This window comes from Carcharhinus amblyrhynchos, chromosome 15 (genome assembly GCF_965287045.1).
Source record: "Carcharhinus amblyrhynchos chromosome 15, sCarAmb.v2.hapA, whole genome shotgun sequence".
NCBI lineage: Eukaryota > Metazoa > Chordata > Chondrichthyes > Carcharhiniformes > Carcharhinidae > Carcharhinus > Carcharhinus amblyrhynchos.
Genome location: NC_137338.1, coordinates 9,622,286 through 9,643,808, shown reverse-complemented (window position 1 = coordinate 9,643,808; position 21,523 = coordinate 9,622,286). Strand labels below are relative to the sequence as shown.

Here is a 21,523-nt window from a genome sequence, read left to right as displayed (position 1 = left end):
AGCTTCAGTTTGGGTAATCTGAACTAACTTTTTTTAACAAAGATGTCAGAAGTTGCAGCGTGACATAGATAGGATGCAAGACTGGGCAGAGAAGTGGCAGATGGATTTCAATGCGGATAAATGTGTAGTGGTCCATTTTGGCAGGACCAACGGGATGCAGGAGTACAATATCAAGGGTAGGAGTCTTAGCTGGGTTGAAGAGGCTGCGCCCTCTCAATAGCTTCCACATCCTTACTGTAATGAGGCGACCAGAACTGCGCACAGTACTCCAAGTGGGGTCTGGACTGGAAGGCATGCCTTATGAAGATAGGTTGAGGGAGCTAGGTCTCTTCTCCCTGGAAAGACAAAGGTTGCGAAGTGACCTGATAGAGGTTTATAAAATGTTGACAGGAATAGATAGGGTGGATTCTCGGAGGCTATTTCCCAGGGCTGAAATGGTCTCTACGAGAGGACACAGATTTAAGGTGCTGGGAAGCAAGTACAGAGGACATGTTAGGGGAAAGTCTTTCACTCAGAGGATGGTGAGTGAGTGGAATCGGCTGCTGTCAGTGGTGGTAGAGGCAAACTCACTGGGGTCTTTTAAAAGACTTCTGGATAAGTATATGGGATCTAAATGGCATTGGAAGTTACAGATAGTTCTATGGCTTGGTAGGTATAGATGTGATCGGCGCAACTTGTGGGCCGAAGGGCCTGTTTGTGCTGTAATGTTCTATGTAACAGGTCAACTTGTTGAGCTGCAACCAAGGAAGATCTTCATAGCATCCTCTACATTCCTGAATAAGGTCTCAGATAACCAAAGAGAAGGGTCATCTGCGTGTACTTCAGCCTCCCTGACAAAGTTTTTCTGGTGATAGACTGGGTTACCACATAGTCAGGAAAAACACCGGCTACTTTCTCTTGCAGCTGTTTTGTCTCCCTGACTTTGGTAGGCTTTTCTCACCATTAAGAATGCTATCACTTTTCATCCTGTCAGGTCATTGCCTGGAGCAGGTCAACCCCATCCACAAGCAAACTATGGATGACACAAAATCTCCAGTCCTGACACAAGGTTATACTCCAGGTGCATGAAGTACCAAAACTTTACCAAGGGGAGGCAGGATCAGGATACTGAATTTTGTTGATCAGCCATGATCAAAATGGCAGAGCAGGCTCTAAGGGCCAAGTGGTCTACTCCTGCTAGCAAATTCTATGTTTCAATCTTAACTTGGCACTTACTACACTCCCTGGTGGAAAAGTCATTTCCTTTCCCAGAAGTAAATTTGGCTAGCCTATGTATCCCTCTGTATCGCAATAAGCTTACTTACCTCGCTCTTGGTCAACATGGCCACTCTTGTTTTTTAATATAAACTTCTTGGAATTTTAGGGATTTTTTTAAACTCACCTTCCATCACAGTAGTGTGTCTAAGGGGATTTGTTTCTGCGGTTGGATCCATAGCATGTTTTACTATGGTATCTGTCTGACTCCCATTTTCTACAGAGGGATTTATGTGCCCCAATAAACCCTGTAACCTTCAGCAAACAACACAGCATTGTCCTACCTTGTAAGCAGTTAAAACACACAAGCTTCTAGAGCTCACTCCTCTTCCCAGCACTTTGTAAACCATGCTTTTGCCACCTCTTCTGTTTTACTTTTGCGCCAGATAGGAATAAACAATTGTTGTGGTCTCTGATTGCTAACCATTGCCTATCCACCATTATCCCTTTAAGAGATGTTTTCCAATCCATCATAGCCAACTCGTGCCTCATACCATTGTAGCTTCTGTTATTAAGATTCAGAACCCTCATCTCAGAATCAACTACATCGCTCTCCATCTTGATAAAGAATTCTATCATATTATTGTCACTCATCCACAAAGGGTCTCGCACAACTAGATTGCCAATTATTCCTTTCTCATTACACAGATGGCATGTTCTCTTGATCCAGAAAACCGTCCTGTATACCAGGAATTCTGATGTATACCAGGTATTGTGATGAATTTGATTTGCCCAATCTATGTGCAAATTAAAGTCACCCATAATTACATGTTCCTTTATCGTATGCATCTCTAATTTCATTGCTTGCAAATAGTCCAGCATTACCCCCCCCAGGTTGGTATGCGGGCATGGCCATTGCGTCCTCTTGAGTCATTGCTATGAGTGCAACTACAGCATTCCCTTCCAGGCATATGTTGCATTTTAGGGATAGACTCCTAATTATCACAAGATGGGTTCCCATTCACTGCAGAGTATATGCAGTTTGAGTGTCTATGTTAACCTGAGCATCCTTGTTGGAGCATTAGTGCTTGAACTGATTAGCCCTCGAGCAGCACATGGTGCACTTCCCACCCCCTCCCTAAAACCCAGCAGTCAGTCCTGTCGCCACCACACCTCATAGCCAGAACAAACAAAAGTATAGTGGCTGCAGAGAGCAGCCAGGCCAACAGTCCATTAAGGGCCCTACCCCACCCCATAGGGCCAGGACACAGCACCTGAAGATCCCCAGGAAGCTCCCCACAGCAAGCAGCAAATCTCTAGGTCCTGCCTCCAACCTCCCCAGTGCTCCAGGAGCTGCAGCTCCATAAAACTTATCTCCTTCCTCCTGTTCAACTCTGCCACGCAACTCCCAACATTTATACAGCAGTTGTAAACCGCGCCAGAGTGACATCATGCCAGAGAGGTGGGAGATGCTAATGAGGGTGGAGATTGCTGTCGCGGACCTGGTAATCAGATGGTAAGGTATGTAAACGCATGCAAATGTCTGTTATGCTGATTTTCAGCATGGTTCCATCAGCACAAAAAACTTGGCTGGGAAACACAATCAGGGCAGGAAGGCATGCGTAAATCCCACAAATCAGCTGTTGCGAGAATCTCCCGGCCCGCTGCGTTAAAAAATTAGCACAGCAGAATGGAAGAATGGCCCACAATATCATCCCTAATTATTGTGTTAATTTCCTCTTTAACCAGAAATGCAACGCCACCGCTTTTTTTCTGTCTGTCCTTCCTAAGTCCTGCATGTCTCTGGATGTTCATTTCCCATTCCTGGTCACCCTGCAGCCATGTCTCCATAATCTAGACCACATTATAGCTGTTTACATCTATTATTTAATCAACATTATTGCGAATGCTCTGTACATTAAGACACAAAGCCTTGAGGATTGTCTTTTTAACATTACTTGTCTCGTTCACACTATTTTTCACTGTGGCCCTGTTTGATTCTGGCCCTTGATTTCTCTGCCTAACACTCTTCTTATTCCACTTACTGTCTTTTGCTCTTGTCCTTGATTCCTCCTCCTGACTTCTTGCAAAGGCTCCCATTCCCTTGCCATTTTAGTTTAAACCCTTTCCAATCACTCAAGCAAACACTACACCCTAAGATATCAGTCCCAGTCGTGCCTAGGTGTAATCTGTCTAGTTCATTCCACATCCCCAGAATTGGTCCCAATGCTCCAAGAATCTGAAACCCTCCCCTCACACCATCTCTTCAGCCATGTATTCTTCTAATATATCTTGCTAATTCTACTCTCACCAGTATGTGGCACTGGTAGTAATCCTGAGATTACCTTCAAAGTCTTACTTTTCAACTTACTTCCTAACTCCCTACATTGCGCCTTTTGGACTTTATTCCCATTTTCACCTAGGTGTTTGTACCAATAAAGACCATGACCATTGGCTGTTCACCTGCCTCCTTCAGAATGTCCTGTCACCTCTCCAAGATATCCTTGACCCTAGCACCAGGGAGGGAATATACCATCCTGGAATCTCATTTGTGGCCACAAAAATGACCATCTATTCCCTTTACAATTGAATCCCCTATAATTATTGCATTCCCACACTTTTTACTCCTCCCCTGAGCAACAGAACCAACCATGGTGGTATAAATTTTGCTGCTGGTGTTATCTCCTGAGAGCGCATTCCCATCAACTGTATCCAAAATGGCATAACTGTTTGCCAGGTGAATAGCCACAGCAAATTCCTGCACTGTTTGCCTCGTCCTCTTGCTCTGCCTGTTGGTCACTCATTCCCTTTCTGCCTGTGGAGTCTGCATTTGCGGTGTGACCACCTTTCTATACACACTAGCCATGATACTCTCGCCTTGTGAGTGCACCACAGTGTCCCAGGAAACTCGGGAAACAGGGGAATGAGATAGGGGAGAGAGTCAGGGGAGAGAGATAATGGGGAGGGACAGGGAAGAACAGGAGAAAGGGACAGGAGAGAGATACAGTGGAATAGAACTAGGGAGGGAGTCAGCGAGAGAGATCAGGGAGGGAGGGGAGAGGAACAGTGGAATGAACTAGGAGAGGGATGGGGAGAAGGACAGGGCAGCACGTCACCAGCACACACACATGTTCTAGTGGCACTGAACTCTGAAATGCTGAGGTTATTTTGATAATTGATTTGCACGTAACACATGTATTACTCTCACAAACTTTGCAACAAGGCATAACCAAAGGCTATATCATTTGGTTATAAAAGCTGTGAAAGTTCTATGACAAAGATTGAAAATATGGGGAATGCAAGTGGTTGGTGGTCCCATGATGACATCAAATTTTGTTTGCCATCTGAAACGTCATCCTGAAAATGAATTTTTTCAGAAATTAAATGCAGTTTTTACATGTACCTACATTTGATGAAACTCTTTTCCAAATTTTGCAGAGGATGACACCGTAGTTAGCATTGCTGCCTCACAGTGCCAGGGACCCAGGTTCAATTCCCGTTTGGGTCATTGTCTGTGCGGAGTGTCTGCATGTGTTTCTTCTGGATGCTCCGGTTTCCTCCCACAGTCCGAAAGATGTGTTGGTTTGATTCATTGGCCATGCTAAATTCCCACCCATTGTACCCGAACAGGCACCGGAGTGTGGTGACTAGGGGATTTTCACAATAACTTCATTGCAGTGTATATGTAAGCCTACTTGTGACTAACAAATAAACATTTACATTAGTTCTGAATGATTTCTGATACTGTATTAGTTGTAATAGTCATGAATGACTGTCAGAAGTTCCTTGAAATGTTTAGGCTACTATTAAATTTACAATCAAGAATCCTGTCACAAGTGTCAGAACATTTGAGTCCAGAAATTGGACAAAGTTCACCTAACAACAGGAGTAGGACTACAACATAGAATTATTATTGCTCAATCAACAAATGGAAAAAGGTAAAGGTTTCTTCAACTTCCACATTTGTACTTTAATCTCTATCAAAATTGCAGAGCATGGTGAAGTAAAGCAAAAGAAGTAAGAGGACATGTCCAGCAGGATGCTCTCTTTCTCTGCCTTCTGATGACTTGGGGAAAAGAAAATGACTTGTTTCAAACTCTATCATTTTGTCTGTTGATCAGTGAAGGGTTCTGGAAATTTGTGGATTAAATCCCAAAGTGAGTCAACATCTTCTTGAGCGGATAGACTAAAACTGAAGAAACTATTTAACTAATTATTTTGATTAATTATCCTTCAAATATTCCGCTTTTTAAACTGAATTATTTCCACATGAATTGAAAGTGGAGCTATTATCCTTTTCAAGTATAAAACTGAATGTGGGCAGAACTGATTATGAACTTAAGTTGCTTTGTTATTCTCTTCCTTTCTTTTAAACTAAACATTGTGAAATTATCTTGTCTTGGTAGATTCTTGCCTTAGTAGATAAATGAAACATTAATTGGAGCACAAAGCAGACAGATTAGAAATTGGCAATATTCAATTACCTAGTCTGTGTGAAAGTAACTGGTTGTTTCTAAGATAGGGAGGGGCAAAGCCAACCTGAGAACTTGGTTGAAAACAGAGAGAGATATATGTCCTGTTTCATAAACAGAGACTTAAGATAAATTTGGGGGCGATTCTCCCAGCCCACTTCACTGCTCTAGCAGCACAGTGAGCCGGAAAAGTCAAGCGGAGGTCATGTAGCGAGCTTCCCGCTGAGTGCCCCACCGTCTCTCTGCATCTCTGGTCATCGGATTTCCAGTGCCGTCACAGGGTTGGGCTGAGATGGGTTGAGGCTGGCCCGAACAAGTCTGAGAGCCCAGCGATCAGGGCTGGGGGGATTGGAGGGACAACATTGCGGGGTCATGGGACTTGCCAACGATTGGGCTGGCCAGCAATTGGGAAACTTGCAGCGTGGGGCTACTGTGCATGTGCCAATCTCGGCACTGACAGTTTGGCACATGCACTGTTGCCCACTCAGTGCTATGCTGCTGGCCTCATCAGCAGGAATAGATTACACCCACTGATTTTGAATGAGATTCACACTAGGGTATTCTGTAGTGCTCAGAGTCTGGGAGATCCATTTTGAAAAACTCTAGTTTTTATGCAAATTCGGCACTTCAAATTTTATTGGGCGAATCCCACCCAAAGTTCTGCAAATGTCTCCACAGTTACTCACTCAGTGTAGTATCTCCCTCTCCTGGTTATTTCACTGAATGCACCAATGAAGATTTTGCCTCCAAAATAATGGGGAGGCAAGAAGGCATGTGAGTGGGGTGGGGGGGGGGGAATGTGGGGAGGGGAATGGGGCTCAGAGTTGCAGGGAAACACAAAAATGTGAGCAACATGGAGGGTCTGACAACTGTTAGACATCATTTTCAATTGTTTCCTTTGTTCCCTAGCAGGCAGTCAGCCAAGCTGTAAAGAGAAACTGGCCAGTTATCAGGCAAGAGACCACAGCAAGAGAATAGAGAGGAGGAAGAGAGGGATCCTGGGTCAGCCTTAAAGAATGCTGTAGGCAAGGCCATGGATGGATGATTAAGTGCGGGGGTGGGATGGTTGTGGGAATGTCAAGGATGAAAGGTCAGAGGAAAATTGTAAAAGTAAAGGGAAACCAATCACAGGAAAGGATACAGGTTTGCTTGAGGGACGGGAGAAGCATTCCCACTCATTCTGGTCCAGAACTAGTGTTGGAAAGGCATTGACTTATTGAATCCAACACTTCTGATTTCCCATCAGCTGCCAGGTTTCCTGAGCCCTAGAAAACCTATACTTGATGCAATTGTGAGTCTAAATGGTTCTATAATTGTCCACATTCCTGCATTAATAATCACACCAACTCCAGCGAATAAGTTACTTGCAAGCAACTAAATGTTTCTCAGTTAAACTGAGAAGTGCTCTGCTGGGTTGTGGTCACGCTTTATTTTTCTCTGAAATTATCAATGCAAATACCATGCAAATCACCCATTCTTGGATGTTACAATCCTTCCCACTGTCTCCCCTTTCTTTCCACCAAAGGAAGAAGAAAATTTATGGCTATGGAACATTTCAGAATGTCTAAAAATATTTGTTTTTGAGAATACAAGGGGTTAAAAGTCCTACTTCAGATGTACAAAGCTCTGAAGTTAATAGGAATCAGAGGGAACACTTTCCATTGGCTGGAAGCAAATCTCACGCAAAAAAAGACATTTGTTGCTGGAGTTCAATCATCTCTGCACCAGTCTAGCAGTGCTCAAATATCAGGTATTTCATCAATGAGTTTCTCTCAATCATAAGGTCAGTAGTGAAAATGTTTGCTGACAATTGTCCAGTGTTTAGTTCCATTTGCCACTCCTCTGATAATGAAGCTGTCTATTCTCCCATGCAACAAGATCTGGACAATATTCAGGGTTGGGCCGATAAGTGGCAAATATGAGTGCCAGGCAATGATCATCTCTAGTGAAAGAATGTCTAACCATTATCCCTCTACATAGAAACAGAGAAAATAAAAGCAGAGGTAGGGCATTCGGCTCTTTGAGCCCGCTCCCCATTTGATGATCATGGCTGATCATCAAATACAATATCCTGACCCCACCTTCCCTCCACACTCCTTGATCTCTTTAGTCCCAACAGCTGTAGATTTCTAGCTTTTTTTTAGTGTAGCGGGCCGGGAGAATCCTGTGGCAGCTGATTCGCAGAGTTTGCGCGAGCATTCACACCCCACTTGCATCTCCTAGCAATGGCTTTTCGGCAGCATCTCCTCCATGCCACAAACTGGCAGACAGATGCAGAAATGATTTAAATAATTATTTCCCTATAATTTAAATGAGATTAACAGGCCGGGGACTGACATCTTTGGGCCTGCTAGTCTATCCACTTCTGATACTGACTATTGAGGACTCTCCACAGAGGGGATACCTTGTTGCTCTCAGTGCTTCTTTCAGGTGGTGACTCATCAACCGTGGGATGGCAATAGATGGTGATTAATGTTTCCTTGTCCATGTTTGATCTGATGCCATGAGATTTCATGGTGTCTGGAGTCAATATTGAGAACTCAAAGGGACACCATTAGGTCAAGATAAACTTGAGGTGTCAGTTGTGGAGAACTCATTAGCAGGTATCTCAGCTAGCATACCGAGGAAAGAGAATGATTAAACTGCCTACCTTCACTAGTTAATGTAAACATTGACATTTGCATTATCACATGCTGTAATATTGGTCTTATCAATTTTGTAAATAAGATCCTAGCCATTTTCACACCTTGCAAGTTTGATGCAACAACAGTGTATCAAATTTATCTTGATTATATAAAGCTATGGTGAGACCACACCTGCGTGCAGTTTTGATCTCAGTAACTAAGAAAATAGATGCTTGCCATAGAGGGAGCACAACAACAGGTCGCTAAATTAATTTCTTGGATGGAGGGATTGTGCCATGAGGAAAGAGTAAGTAGACTGGGTCTTTATTTTCTGGAGTTTAGAAGGATGAGAAGGGATCTCATTCAAACATACAGAATTCTTCCAGGGATATACTTCCGTTGGCTGGAGGGTCTGGAACCAGAGTACATAATCTCTGAGTAAGGGGCAAGGCATTTACGACTGGAATGAGAAGGAATTTCTTCACTTAGAGAGTGGAGAATCTTTGAAATTCTCTGCCCAAGAGAGCTCTGGAACCAATAGACCTCTACATAATAAAAACATCAAGTGATATGGGAATAGTGCAAGAAAATGGCTGAGGTAGGAAATCAGCTAAGATTTCATTGAATGGTGGAACAAGCTTGAAAAGCTGAATAGCCTACTCCTGATATGATTTCTTTTATGTTCTATCCTGTAGAAAGGTGACTATCATAATAAGATCATTGATTATTGTGTATCATGCAAACTAGCAAGTAGGTCAAAGGCCACCACTTCTGGATCTGAAAAGTGCCTGGTCTAACCCTGATTACCCTGGAAAGGCAAAGCATCTCAAAAATTTGAAAAAGAGAGGAAGCGATACTTTCCACTAACAGAATTTGTCAGAAAAAGACATTCTGCCTATCATACAATTGAGGAACGTCATGTATGAATTTAAGTGCTGGTGCAATGGCAGGTACGTAGTCCATATGTTGTAATGATTAGTTAATTGAATCAAACAGCATGTTCAACAGTTGGTCGTAACTGGCAGAGGACAGACCGTACTCAATGAGCTTGCACTTGCAAATCCTGAAAAAGACTTACATATGATTATCTTATTGAATAATCCTAAATACATTAATAGCTGCACTAACAACCAATTAAAGATAATAAGTCAAGTTCACAATATGGCTCATTTATGTTTATTATATATTTATACGCTGTGATCCATTCTCTGCAAACAAAAGAATATGGTCAAGCTTTGCACCTTTTTTGAATTACTTGGGAGATTGCAGAGCCCATCACTTCTCCATAACAATGCCATGGCCAATCAGAGTCAACTTGCTAACCAATCAACACTCTTTATTCCTGTGGTATAAATTGTTGTGATAGTTTGAAATTTGGCTCTTGCATTTGTCATGATGAATGGAAAATGAAAAGCTTCAGCAATATTCAGGTTCTGCATTATCAAGTGACTTTTGCGATAATGGCTTTGGTTTTCCCAATAATTAGTTGGAGGCAATTTCTACTTACCCAGTGGTAGACACCAGATAAACAGCATAATTTAGACGTAGTAAGCTTATCCAAATTCCACTTTCTGCTTTTAAACTGCACCAAATCCTGCTCAGCTGTCAATCTTACTGACCCATTTGGCTCAAGGTCCACTGATGCTGTAGTTTTAAAACTCTTATCCTTATTTTCAATCCCTCCATGGCTTTGTCCCTCTTTATCTTTATAACTTCCTCCAATTACACAACTCTCCAAGAACTTTGCATTCCCCCAAATCTGGAATCTTGTGCACCCGCCGGTTCTCTCATCACACGATTTGTGGTCAAGCCTTAAGCTCTAGAATACATTTCCCAAGTCTTCACATCCCTCCAACTAGTTCTGGTTCATTCAGAACCTCCTACTAACTTATCTGTGACCAAGTTTTTAATCACATATCCTAACATGTCCTTCATTGGTTGTGTGTTTTTCTTATGAATGCTTGTCTCTTGTGAAGCATCTTGAAATGTTTGAAAAGCGTTGTAAAACTACAAGTTATTGTTGAATATCTTATACTAACCGCACTCATTCTATAAATTGTTGAAAATTACACCATGATTATAGATTAAGATTTGGGTGGAAGAACGTTTAATTTTTTTTGTCAAGTACACATTAGTCTTTTCTCCTTTACTAGTGATTTGATTTAAATAAGGGTTTACTGAGCGTCGCCTGCACCACCCAGCTTCCTTCATGCCACCCACAGGGCTGTAACTTGAGAATGCAGCACAAGCCTGGAGTTAGCAAAGAGCACGGAAACCGCAGAGCTGACAAAGAGCAAAAGGCGAAAGGCTTTGGGGATTTAGTTTACAGAAATTCGAGCTTAATACCACCAGGAATAAGAAAAATAAATAAAATTAATACTTAAAAATAACTCCGGCAAGCTACCAAGGTTGAAAGATCGGTCATGGAAGATGGCTACGGAAGAAGAATGCCCAAGGATTAGATGGAAAGGAAAGTCTTTCCCTTTCTCTCTTTTATCGTGGTGGATCTTAGATCCGATCATTGATCAGAACATCTGCTGGAAACGTGCGCCAAGAAGGCACGACCGACTAAACGACTCGATAAACTTAAAAAAACTGGGATAAAAGAAGAAACAGCCCTGACTTAATCGTGAATGGACGTCTTGAGGACTTACAGAATCAATTACTTTCTTCCGTGTCTTCTGAATGCATTTTCAGGTGGGAAACAATAATAGTTTAAGAAACTGTATTCAGAAATAGTGCTTGCCTGAACCTGATAAAAGTTGCATTGAGTAGAAGAGGAAGGAGCTTTGAAAAAAGATCAGCGATTAAACATTTTCAGATCAGAAAGAAATTTTCAACGGGAACTAAATGGGACAACAAATGGTAAATGAATATGCTGACCATAAATAATACCTTAAATTCAAATAGAAAAGTAGAATTAGTAATATTAAACTTAAATTACTTCGCAAAAACAGATGAGGCAGAACTTTGCTGACAGTGATATTGCAAATAATGTACCAGATGAGGTGGCATCGGTAGTAACAGTAAATGTATTTAAAGCACAGTTCGATACAATAGTAGAACTATTTCCACCGGAGCAAAGAGGGCTGAGGAAGAAGTTTATTTTTACTGTAAAGGGCTTTGATTTAGTTATATCTAAAAACGTATTCCTCTAGCTGAGGATCCAACTTTGAGGAGTCATCAATTTAAAGAAGAGTGAAGAGAAATGTTGGAATACATTTTTTTAGCGGAAGCTTTAGTGTGGGATGTTTTACCACAGGGATGGCTGAGATCGAGACTGTCTATATCCTTTAAGGAAAAAAATGAGTAAATATTGAAACAGAAAAATGGGATGCAAAAAATTGGCACAAATACAAATGGGCTGAATGGTCGACTGCTGTGTTGTAAACTTCTACGGTTCAAATTGGATAGTTGAATTGTGAGAGAAATGAACCTTTTGGATCTAAATGGATATAGGTCTTTTCTAACGGGTGGGAAAATTCATTTAGATAATTTCATATGTTTTACCTACTGAGAATGTGTCTTTGAATGATCCAGAGTGTTTCTGTGCACAATGTGAAGACTGCAAATCTTCCTACTGCTGCAGAGGTTCCCCTCCGTATTGCTGCTCATACTACGCCTACATCGGAAGCGTCTTATCGTAAGTTTTCTGTTATTTTGAAAAGTACAGGCTCGAAGAATACCAGAGCACTTCTTCCTGTCATGCAGGAATTCCATTCTTACAACGTGTTAAAATAAATTGAAGCAGGTTTGGAGAACATGGTCAAGAATAATTCCAGAGCTCTATTATGAGCAAAACGTGCAGAGCCAAAATATTTTCATTGGGAAATAGAATATTGAGGAAGATGGGTAGAGTGGGAAGTAATTAACATTTTGAAATTCTGAGTTATAGATGGTTTAGATTACTTGATGTAGACTGTTAGTTTCCTTTCAATTCCATTTGCACTGATAAAAACAAGTTCAGTTCTGCATGTATCTTCTCATTATTTAGCCTAATGTCTGTAATCATCCTTTTCACTCTTCTGTCAGATTGTAGTTATGTTGTCATAGTTGAAAGCATTGAGCGAAGTAAGAAGCCCTATTTTGGACTTTATTTTCAATCCAAGTTAGTTCTTCGGTATTACTATTGAAGGAGTACTTCACTACTGGTGCTGCTTAAACCAGCCATCATCTTCTGGTATTATTTGAAGTAGAATACAGAAAACAGTTTGTGATATTGTAGGATGTATAAGGCACTATATAAATATAGTACAATTCCTTTCTTCCTGTGACTCCTCTTTAACTTAATTTGAAGGTCATCGGGTGCTCAGTGAATCTCATCAAAAATCGATACAAAATTAGAAAAAACTTACTTTGATTAACAGTCAAATTTCCTTCTTGAGTTTGGCATATAGGCAAGGGAAGAACTGTTAAATTAAATATACCTATTATTGTTATTGCATGAGGAATTGCCATCAAGGTTCATATAGGTGGCACAGTGGTTAGCACTGCTGCCTCACAGCACCAAGGACATGGATTCGATTTCCAGCTTGGGTCACTGTCTGTGCAGAGTTCTCCCTGTGTCTGCTCCAGTTTTCTCTGGGTGCTCCGGTTTCCACCCACTATCTGAAAGATGTACTAGTTAGGTGCATTGGCCATGCTAAATTCTCTCCAAACAGGTGCCGGAGTGTGGTGACAAGAGGATTTTTACAATAACTTCATTGCAGTATTACTGTTAGTCTACTTGTAACACTGAAAAATAAACTTAAACTAACACAGTGGCCTCAGTTCTTGGCACCTATATGCAATGATCCCTGATGGCTTCAGTTGAAGCAGCATGGCTGCGTTCTCCATTCTCCAATGGGGACAACCAACAGCTGCCTCTGTTTCTCTTCCCTTTTCCTACTCACTCATAATTTGTCATTCACCCAATGCCACCCTATCTGCACACGTGCAAGGTCCCACTAAGGTGATTGTATCTGCTCTGATGGACGGTGCCTTTGTCAGATATAGTGGTGCTTTCTCTGATGTCTCTCTGGTGGAAGAATTTGTCCATTGCAGACTTAGGAATCTGACCATTGTCCTCAACATCTGAACTTGTGGAAGACACAAGAGACATTATGAGAACTAGCATTGAAGAGTACAAAACTTTTCAATGTTGAAGCTTTCTGACCCAATTGATTCTTTGGATTTTTGTTGGACAAGGTGAAGTACAATCCTACATTCACCTGCACTATGTGTATTGTATGTATTGAATAGCTGTTTGAGTTATGTGTTTAGCTGGTTGTGTGTTTGACATGCTGTGTTTGAATGGCTGAATGGTTAACTAGTTCTGTGTTTGACTGGCTATATGTTTGAATGGCTGCACATGTTGGTTGCATATCTGAATGGTTGTGTTCGGATATGTGTTAATGTGATTGTGCACTTCAGTGGTTGTGCAGTTCAGTAATGTTTGTGATTGATTGTTTCTGCAATGTACATTTAAGATGTAATTTGGTTTAATGGTTCATCCAAGTATGTTGGATTTGCCAGGTTGTGGTTGATGAATGGTCATCTCTCCTTTAAATTAACTACTTCTACATTAAATATATAAAATATTCCAAAAAAGAGCAAGTGGTTCTCCCTGGCATCCTGGCCAATACTATACTCTGAACTGTTTCTACCAAAAACAAATTATTGGTCATTCATCTCACATGGGATATAACTGTCTCCAAAATATGACTAGTATTTGTTTACATAGCAATAATTATTGCAACTCAAAGGAATTAATTACTCATAAACTGATTTCAAACATCCTAACAGATTTGAATGATGTCGATCTTGGTGTGCATGGGAACAATTTTTGCGGATGACACAAAACGTGATCTTGGTGTGCATGGGAACAATTTTTGCAGATGATACAAAACTTGGAAGTAGTGCGAACTGAGGAGGACAGTATAGAATTTGAAAAGGACAAACAATTTGGTGGATTATGCAGTTGGTGACAGATGATGTTCAAGAAGCATAAGGTGATTCATTTTGGTCGGAAGAACATGGAGAGACGAGATAAAATAAGGAGTATAATTCTAAAGGGTGTGCAGAAGCAGAGGGACCTAGGTATACATGCACTTAAGTAATTAAAGGTGGCAGGATAAACCATACTGTATCTTAGGCTTTATTAATGGTGGCATAGAGCACAAGAGCAAGGAGGTAATGCTGAACTTGAATAAGACACTAGTTGGACCTCAGCTGGAGATTGTGTTCAGTTCTGGGTGCCACATTTTAGAAAGGATATGAGTACATCAGATGATTGGAGAAGTTGGACTGTCCTCCTTGGAGAGGAAAAAGCTAACATGAGATTTGATAGAAGTGTTCAAAATCATGGGAGGGTTTAACAGAGTAGATAGGGAGAAACTGTTTCCGTTCATAAAAGGATCAAGAACAAGAGGACACGGATTTAAAGTGATTTTCTACACAAGAAAATGCGACATCAGAAAAAACTTTCTTATACAGTGATTGGTTTGGGTCTGAAATATACTGCCTAAAAGTATGATGGAGGCAGGTTCAATCAAGGAATTCAAGAAGACATTAGATGATTATTTGAATCAAAACAATATGCAGGGTTACAGGAAAAGGCAGGAGAATGGTACGAAATCATAATGCTCATTTGGGAAGCTGGTGCAGACATGATGGGCCAAACAGTCTTCTTCTGAACCATAATAATTCTGTGATTCTGTGAAAACGCTATATATGCAAGAATTTTTATTAAATTTTCAGAAGCATTTTGTGTATGCATTGAGAACTAGGATTATAGTTTGTTTCAGATGCATTATCCTGACTATACATACTCAATATTTTGTTTACAATTATTGGCATTTTAAAACAAGCATCCCTTTAATTTGCAGACCCTCACATCAGTTGGTGAATTTGCAGGTTTCCTGTATCTAAATATCCTATGATGTGCACAGCAGATTTAAAGGCACCTTTGTTCATAATGATAAACCACTGATCCAATTTGGGTTTCACTTTTGGGAAATTACTGAGAGAATAAAACAATGAGAAATGGTTTCATGGTCCATAACAGATACAGACAAAGCCAAAGACAAGTCTTGCTCCGAAAGGTGATTCAGCATTGATCATTCCTATGATAGCCAATTCTTTTCCAATGCACAGTCTTACATAGCCTCGCTGCTTCCATTCCAATGCAAACTAAACAACATCAGCTGCAATAAATAACCTGGCTTAAAAAGGATCACTGGTTCCTCCTCCCTCCACATCATTTACACCATAATAATGTCACCTCTTTAACATTGGATATGATTGGATTTAGAAAGTTTGCATATTCTTCTATCATTTTTCTTCTACTGTTGCAAAGGATCCAAGACAATCTTATTGCCTACTGGGCAAATTTTCTTTCACATCTAGCTGTTAATCTCCGTCTATAACAATTTTTCTGTTTACAATCTTTTTTATGTGTATTAATAAGAGGCCATTACATTCCTGTGTACTTGCATGTCCTAGGCCAACACAGCAGAGCCTGGTCTTCAGTCATCTTAGATTCCCTTGCCACTGGATGAAGGCCCTGCTCTGTCAAGCCCCTGTAATAGCTCGTGTGCAATAGCCGCCCCAAGTTCAAATAACTGTCACACAGATATCATCCACCTATTAAAATAATGTTTGGGATCTGGAACGTCAGAACTCTCATGGACAACGCCAACTGCGACTTTGCATGTTTCTCACAACACATATATCCACCTAGCTTTGTGTCATCTATGAACTTGGAAATATTGCATTTGGACCCGTAATCAAAATCCTTGATATATTATGAACTGCTGAGGCCCAAGTGTTGATTCTTGTGGTACCTGCTAGTCAGTCTGCCAATTCAAGAATGACCAGTTTATTCCTAATCCCTGCTTTCTGTCTGTTATCCAATCCTTAATCAATGCTAGTATATTGCTTCCCATCTCAACCGCTTTAATTTTGCTATCCAGTCTCTGGCAGAGGATTTTGTCGAGATCATTCTGAAAATCCAAGTCTACTATGTGCGCCAACTCCCCTTGATCAATTCTGTTAGCAATGTCCTCAAAAAGTTCCAATGGTTTCGTCAAATATGATTTCCCAATCACAAATCTATATTGAATATGCCCAATCAGATCATTATTATGTGTCCATTTATCACATCCTTTTAACATATTCCAGAATTTTCCCCACTACTGATGGAAGACCAAAAGGTCTGTAGTTCCTCATTTTGTCTCTCTCTTCCTCCTTAAATAGTAAGGGGACATTTGCTAATTTCAAATCAACAAGACCTGTTCTAGGATCTATAGAATTTTGATAGATAATCACCAATGCATCACTAAAGTAAAGTTTATTAGTCACAAGTAAGGCTGACATTAACACTGCAATGAAGCTACATGAAATTCCTGCAGTTGCCACAGTCCGGCACCTGTTCAGGTCAGTGCACCTTACTAGCACGTCTTTTAGAACGTGGGAGGAAATTGGAGCACCCAAAAATAACCTACGCAGACATGGGGAGAATGTGCAAACTCCACACAGTGACCCAAGCCAGGATCGAACCCGGGTCATTTGCATTGTGAACCAGCAGTGGTAACCACTGCTACCATGCTGCCCCATCACTATCTCCATTACAACCACTTTCTGGAATATGGAGTACCAGGCTCAGGGGGCTTATTGATCTTCTGTCCCACTAATTTCTAGATACAACCTTTTTACCAGTAGTAACTTCCTTCAATTCCTCAATCTCCCTAGTCCCTTGGATCTCTAATTCTTGGAGATTCCTTGTAGCTTCCTTAGTGAAGACAGACATAAAAGAATCTTCAGCTTCTCTGCTATTTCTCTATTCTTCATTATAAATTCTACTGACTTTGCCTACAATGGACACACATTTGTCTTAGCTTAGTTTCCTTCCTACACAGTTAAGGAAGCTTTAACAGTTCTTTTGTTTAATTTGCTAGTTAATGTTCCTATTCTACTCTCCTTTTATCAGTTTCTTTGTCCTTTGTTGCTGCATTATAAAATGTTCTCAATCCTCAATTTTATTGCTATTTATATGGCCTTTTCTTTTAACCTGATACAATCCTTAACTTCCTTTGCTAACCATGGTTGACTGACTTTTCCTTTTGTATTTTTGTGGCATCAAGGAGTTTGTAATTGTTGTAAACTATCTAATTGTTTTATTTACGGGATATGGATGACCAGCAGTTATTGGCTATCCCCAGTTGCCCTTGAGCAACTGCCCTACAGTGGTGAGCTGCCTTCTTAAACTGCTGCAGTCCCTGATGTGTAGGTACACCCAAAATGCTGTTTGGAAGGGAGCTCCAGAATTTTGACCCAGCTACAGTGAAGGAATGGTGAAATATTTGCAAGTCAGGGTGGTGAGTGACTTGGAGAGAAACATCCAGTTGGTGGTGCTCCCAGATATTTGCTGCTCTTGTCCTTCTAAAAGGTAGTGGTTGTGGGATTGGAGGTGTTGCCTATGAAGCTTTGCACTGTATCTTGTAGCTGGTACACACTGCTGCCACTGTCCATTATTAGTGGAGGGATTCAATGTTTGTGGAAGGGGTACTGTAATAATTCAGCCAAATGTCAGTTTGTCATCACCAAATACCATTTATTATGCACCAAAGAAAATGGCTGCACTTGTGGCTTACAGCTAAGCAGTCTACACCTCAAGACCTATAACACCAGTCCAGCTTGAGCAGCATGTTTAAAAAAACCCACTGACCGCTTCTCATTGAGTACACCTCCACCCGCTCAGTAAGGAAGCTTGTACTCCATGAAGCCCAAGAGGAGATCAATCAATGATCCCCCATGGCTTTTGTGGCCATCATAATACATACCAATCAAATGGACTGCTTTATTTTGTATGATGTTGAGCTTCTTAAGTGTTGTTGGACTCTCCAAGCAAATAGAGAATATTCTATCTCACTCCTGATTTGTGCCTTGTCGCTGGTGGACAGGCTTTGGGGAATCAGGAGTTGAGTTATCCGCTGCAGGATTCCTCACCTCCAATCTGCTCTTGTAGCTACAGTAAGTATATAGAATCATAAAATCCCCACAGTACAGAAGGAGGCCATTTGATCCATCAAGCCTGCACCAACAACAATCCCACCCAGCACTGTAACCCCACATATTTACCCTGCTAATCCCCCTGAAACTAGGGCAATTTAGCATGGCCAATCAACCTAACCCACACATCTTTGGACTGTGGGAGGAAACCAGAGCACCCAGAGGAAATACACAGGGACAATGTGCAAACTCCACACAGACAGTGACCCAACCTGGGAATCAAACCCAGGCCCCTGGTGCTGTGAGGCAGCAGGGCTAACCATTGTGCCACCATGCTGCCCCATATATGGCTGGTCTAGTACAGTTTCTAGTCAATGGTAATCCCCAAGATGTATTTAGTGGGGGATTCAGTGATGGTAATGCCATTGAATGTCAAGGGGCGATGGTTGGATTTTCTCTTGTTGGAGAAGACCACTGCTGGCACTTGTATGGCATGAATGTTACTTGCCTTGTCAACCCAAGCCTGGATATTGTCCAGGTGTTGCTGCATTTGGACATAGACTGCTTCAGTACCTGAGGAGTGGCAAATGGTGCTGAACACTGCGCAGTCATCAGCGAATATCCCCACTTTTGACCTGATGATGGAGCAAAGGTCACTATTTACTGACTACCCATTGCCTGTTTACCATCATATTTCTCAATTTATTTCCCCAATCCACCTCAACCAATTTTCCCCCCATACCTTCATATTTCCTTTGTTCAATTTTAACACCTGGCTTCAGATTGAAGTACCTCACTTTCAAACAGAATGTAAAATCCTGTCATATGATGGTTCCTCATCCCTAAAGATTCCTGGAGGCATGATCAATTGAGGCTTTTGAAAGGACATTGGATCATTATCTGAAAAGGAAAAATTGCAGGGCTATGAGGAAAAGGAAGGAGGATCGCACAAGGTGAATTGCTTCTTAAGATGGCCAGTACAGACAGGATAGGCTGAATGGCCTCCTGCATAATAAGCATTCTGTTAAATAGCCTTTTCCACTACATAACACTGGATCTAAATAAGCCTGTTCTCTTGTCAATTCCTCAACATACCAGTCTAGAAAACCATCCATAAAATTCTAGAAACTCATTCTCCACATCATTAATGCTCATTAGATTTATCCGGTCTATGTGCAGATTGAAGTCACCCATAAATGCTGTTATTCATTCTACATGCTTCTTTGACGCTTGTTTGATCTTCTGATTAATACCATGTCCCACACTACTACTACTGTTGGTCTTTAAACAACTCCTAACGATATTTGCTGGCCCTTGCTGTATCTCAGCTCCACCCAAACAGATTCCACATTTTGTTCTTCTAATCTGATATCCTCCCTTGCTAATGTATTCAGATAGAGTGCCCTTAACTTTGTCTTTTTAACATTATTCTACATTCCAAGCCTAGTTGTTGCTCATTTTCTTTTTGCCTGCCTTGTAATTTCACTGATACTTTTCTACTTCCTTCCAATTTGAGCTACCCCTCAAGTTCCAATCCCCATTACAATCTAGTTACCACCTTCAAAACTCCCTGCGAGGATATTAGTCCTAGTTAAGGTGTAATCTGTCCATCTTGACAAGGTCCCACCTGCCCCAGAACTGATCCCAATGCCTCAGGAATCTGATGCCCCCGCCCCCAGCACCCCCACCCCCCATAACAATTCTGGGTGCAGTGAATATAGTACACCAAATTGAAGTAGATGCAAGTGAAGTGCTATTTGGACAGTGAGGAGGCAGGAGATGTGGAGTAGATGTTGTACCTTCTGCGATTGCATGTGTTCCTATTCACTGTTCCCAATGCGGTCCCAATTCGATTTCTTTGTTGCTCCCATGCAATTTCCTCTACATTGGAGAGACTAAATGCAGTCCGCAAGCATGATTCCCAACTTTCCTGTTGCTTGCCATTTCAACTCAGCACCTTGCTCTCATGCCCTCATGTCCATCCTTGGTCCATGACAATATTTCGGTGAAGCGCAACATGAACTGGAAGAACAATCCCTCACCTTTCTTCACAGCATTCTGGATTGAAAACTGAGTTCAAAATCATTCAACTGTGAACTCTCTCCTTCATCTTGACCCTTTTTATTGCTTCTCCCATTGCAACCTCCCCCTCTCCCCGCCACCACCCCGTCACACATAATGGGTTCCCCTGTTAATACATTCTGCTATCTTACCTATACACCACTATTATCACCTTCTTTAGTCCTTAACGCTACCATTAACACTCCTTTTCCTTTGTGTCCATGACATCTTTGTCAATCTCTCCTAAGCTCTGAGCTATCCCTGATCTTCTATTCTGCTCCACCTTTTCCACCCCCCTTTCCAGCTGTATAATCCATCACATTTCTATCCCTCTTCAGTTCTGAAGAAGTAATATGGACATGGAGCATTAACTCTGTTCCTCTTTTCACACATGCTGCCAGACCTGCTGAGTTTATCCAGAATTTTATTGATGATAAATAGGCAGGCTTGTTATTTGTTGTGATAGAAATGATGCACAAAGCTTCTAATTAGCACTCATTGAAAAGCAAATTAAGATATAGGACAAGCCATACATTGGATGATTCATTTTTTTCCTTCCCTGCTCTTATGTTCTGCTCATTAATTTTTAACTTTATACTATTATTGCTTATTGTGTGAAACACCTAAGAAAATTGTCCACTGGGAAGGAAGTATAATTGGTTTAACAATATTATTTTCGGTCTTTGCTCAGTTTAATATCTACGTTCTCACAGAACTCATAAGGGGTGGCACAATGATTAACACTGCTGTCTCACAGTGCCAGGGACCTGGTTTTGATTCTTGCCTTGGGTTATTGCCTGTGCGGAGTCTGCACATTCTCCGTGTCCGTGTAGGTTTCCTCTGGCTGCTTAGGTTTCTTCCCAAACTCCAAAAGATGTGCTAGTTAGGTGCATTGGCCATGCCAATTCTCTCTCAATGTAGCCGAACAGGCATCAGAGTGAGACAACTAGGGGATTTTCACAGTAACTTAATTGCAGTGTTAACATAAGCCTATTTGTAAAACAAGTATTTCGGAACCACTTACAATATTCTGAACTGCATTCTGGAAGGCTACTGAGTTAAAAGCTAAAATAGAAGACTCTTATATTAGAGATTGTTGTGTACCAAGGTAAAATGATAATAGAACTCTTGAGAAACTGCTTTCAAAGCTTTTATATGAGGAGTCCTGGGTTTGGTGTGGAT

At 41.2% G+C, this 21,523-nt stretch overlaps 1 protein-coding gene across 1 annotated transcript in view; it reads left to right on the top strand.

Moving 5' to 3' along the window:
- Window positions 1–9,233: 9,233 nt before the first annotated feature.
- Window positions 9,234–21,523, top strand: part of cyyr1 (cysteine/tyrosine-rich 1) — a 31,666-nt gene continuing 19,376 nt past the window's right edge. The window contains exons 1-2 of the mRNA XM_080204315.1: window positions 9,234–9,240; window positions 11,831–11,933. Coding sequence (XP_080060441.1) covers window positions 9,234–9,240; window positions 11,831–11,933 — 110 coding nt within the window. The remainder of the gene's footprint in view (window positions 9,241–11,830; window positions 11,934–21,523) is intronic.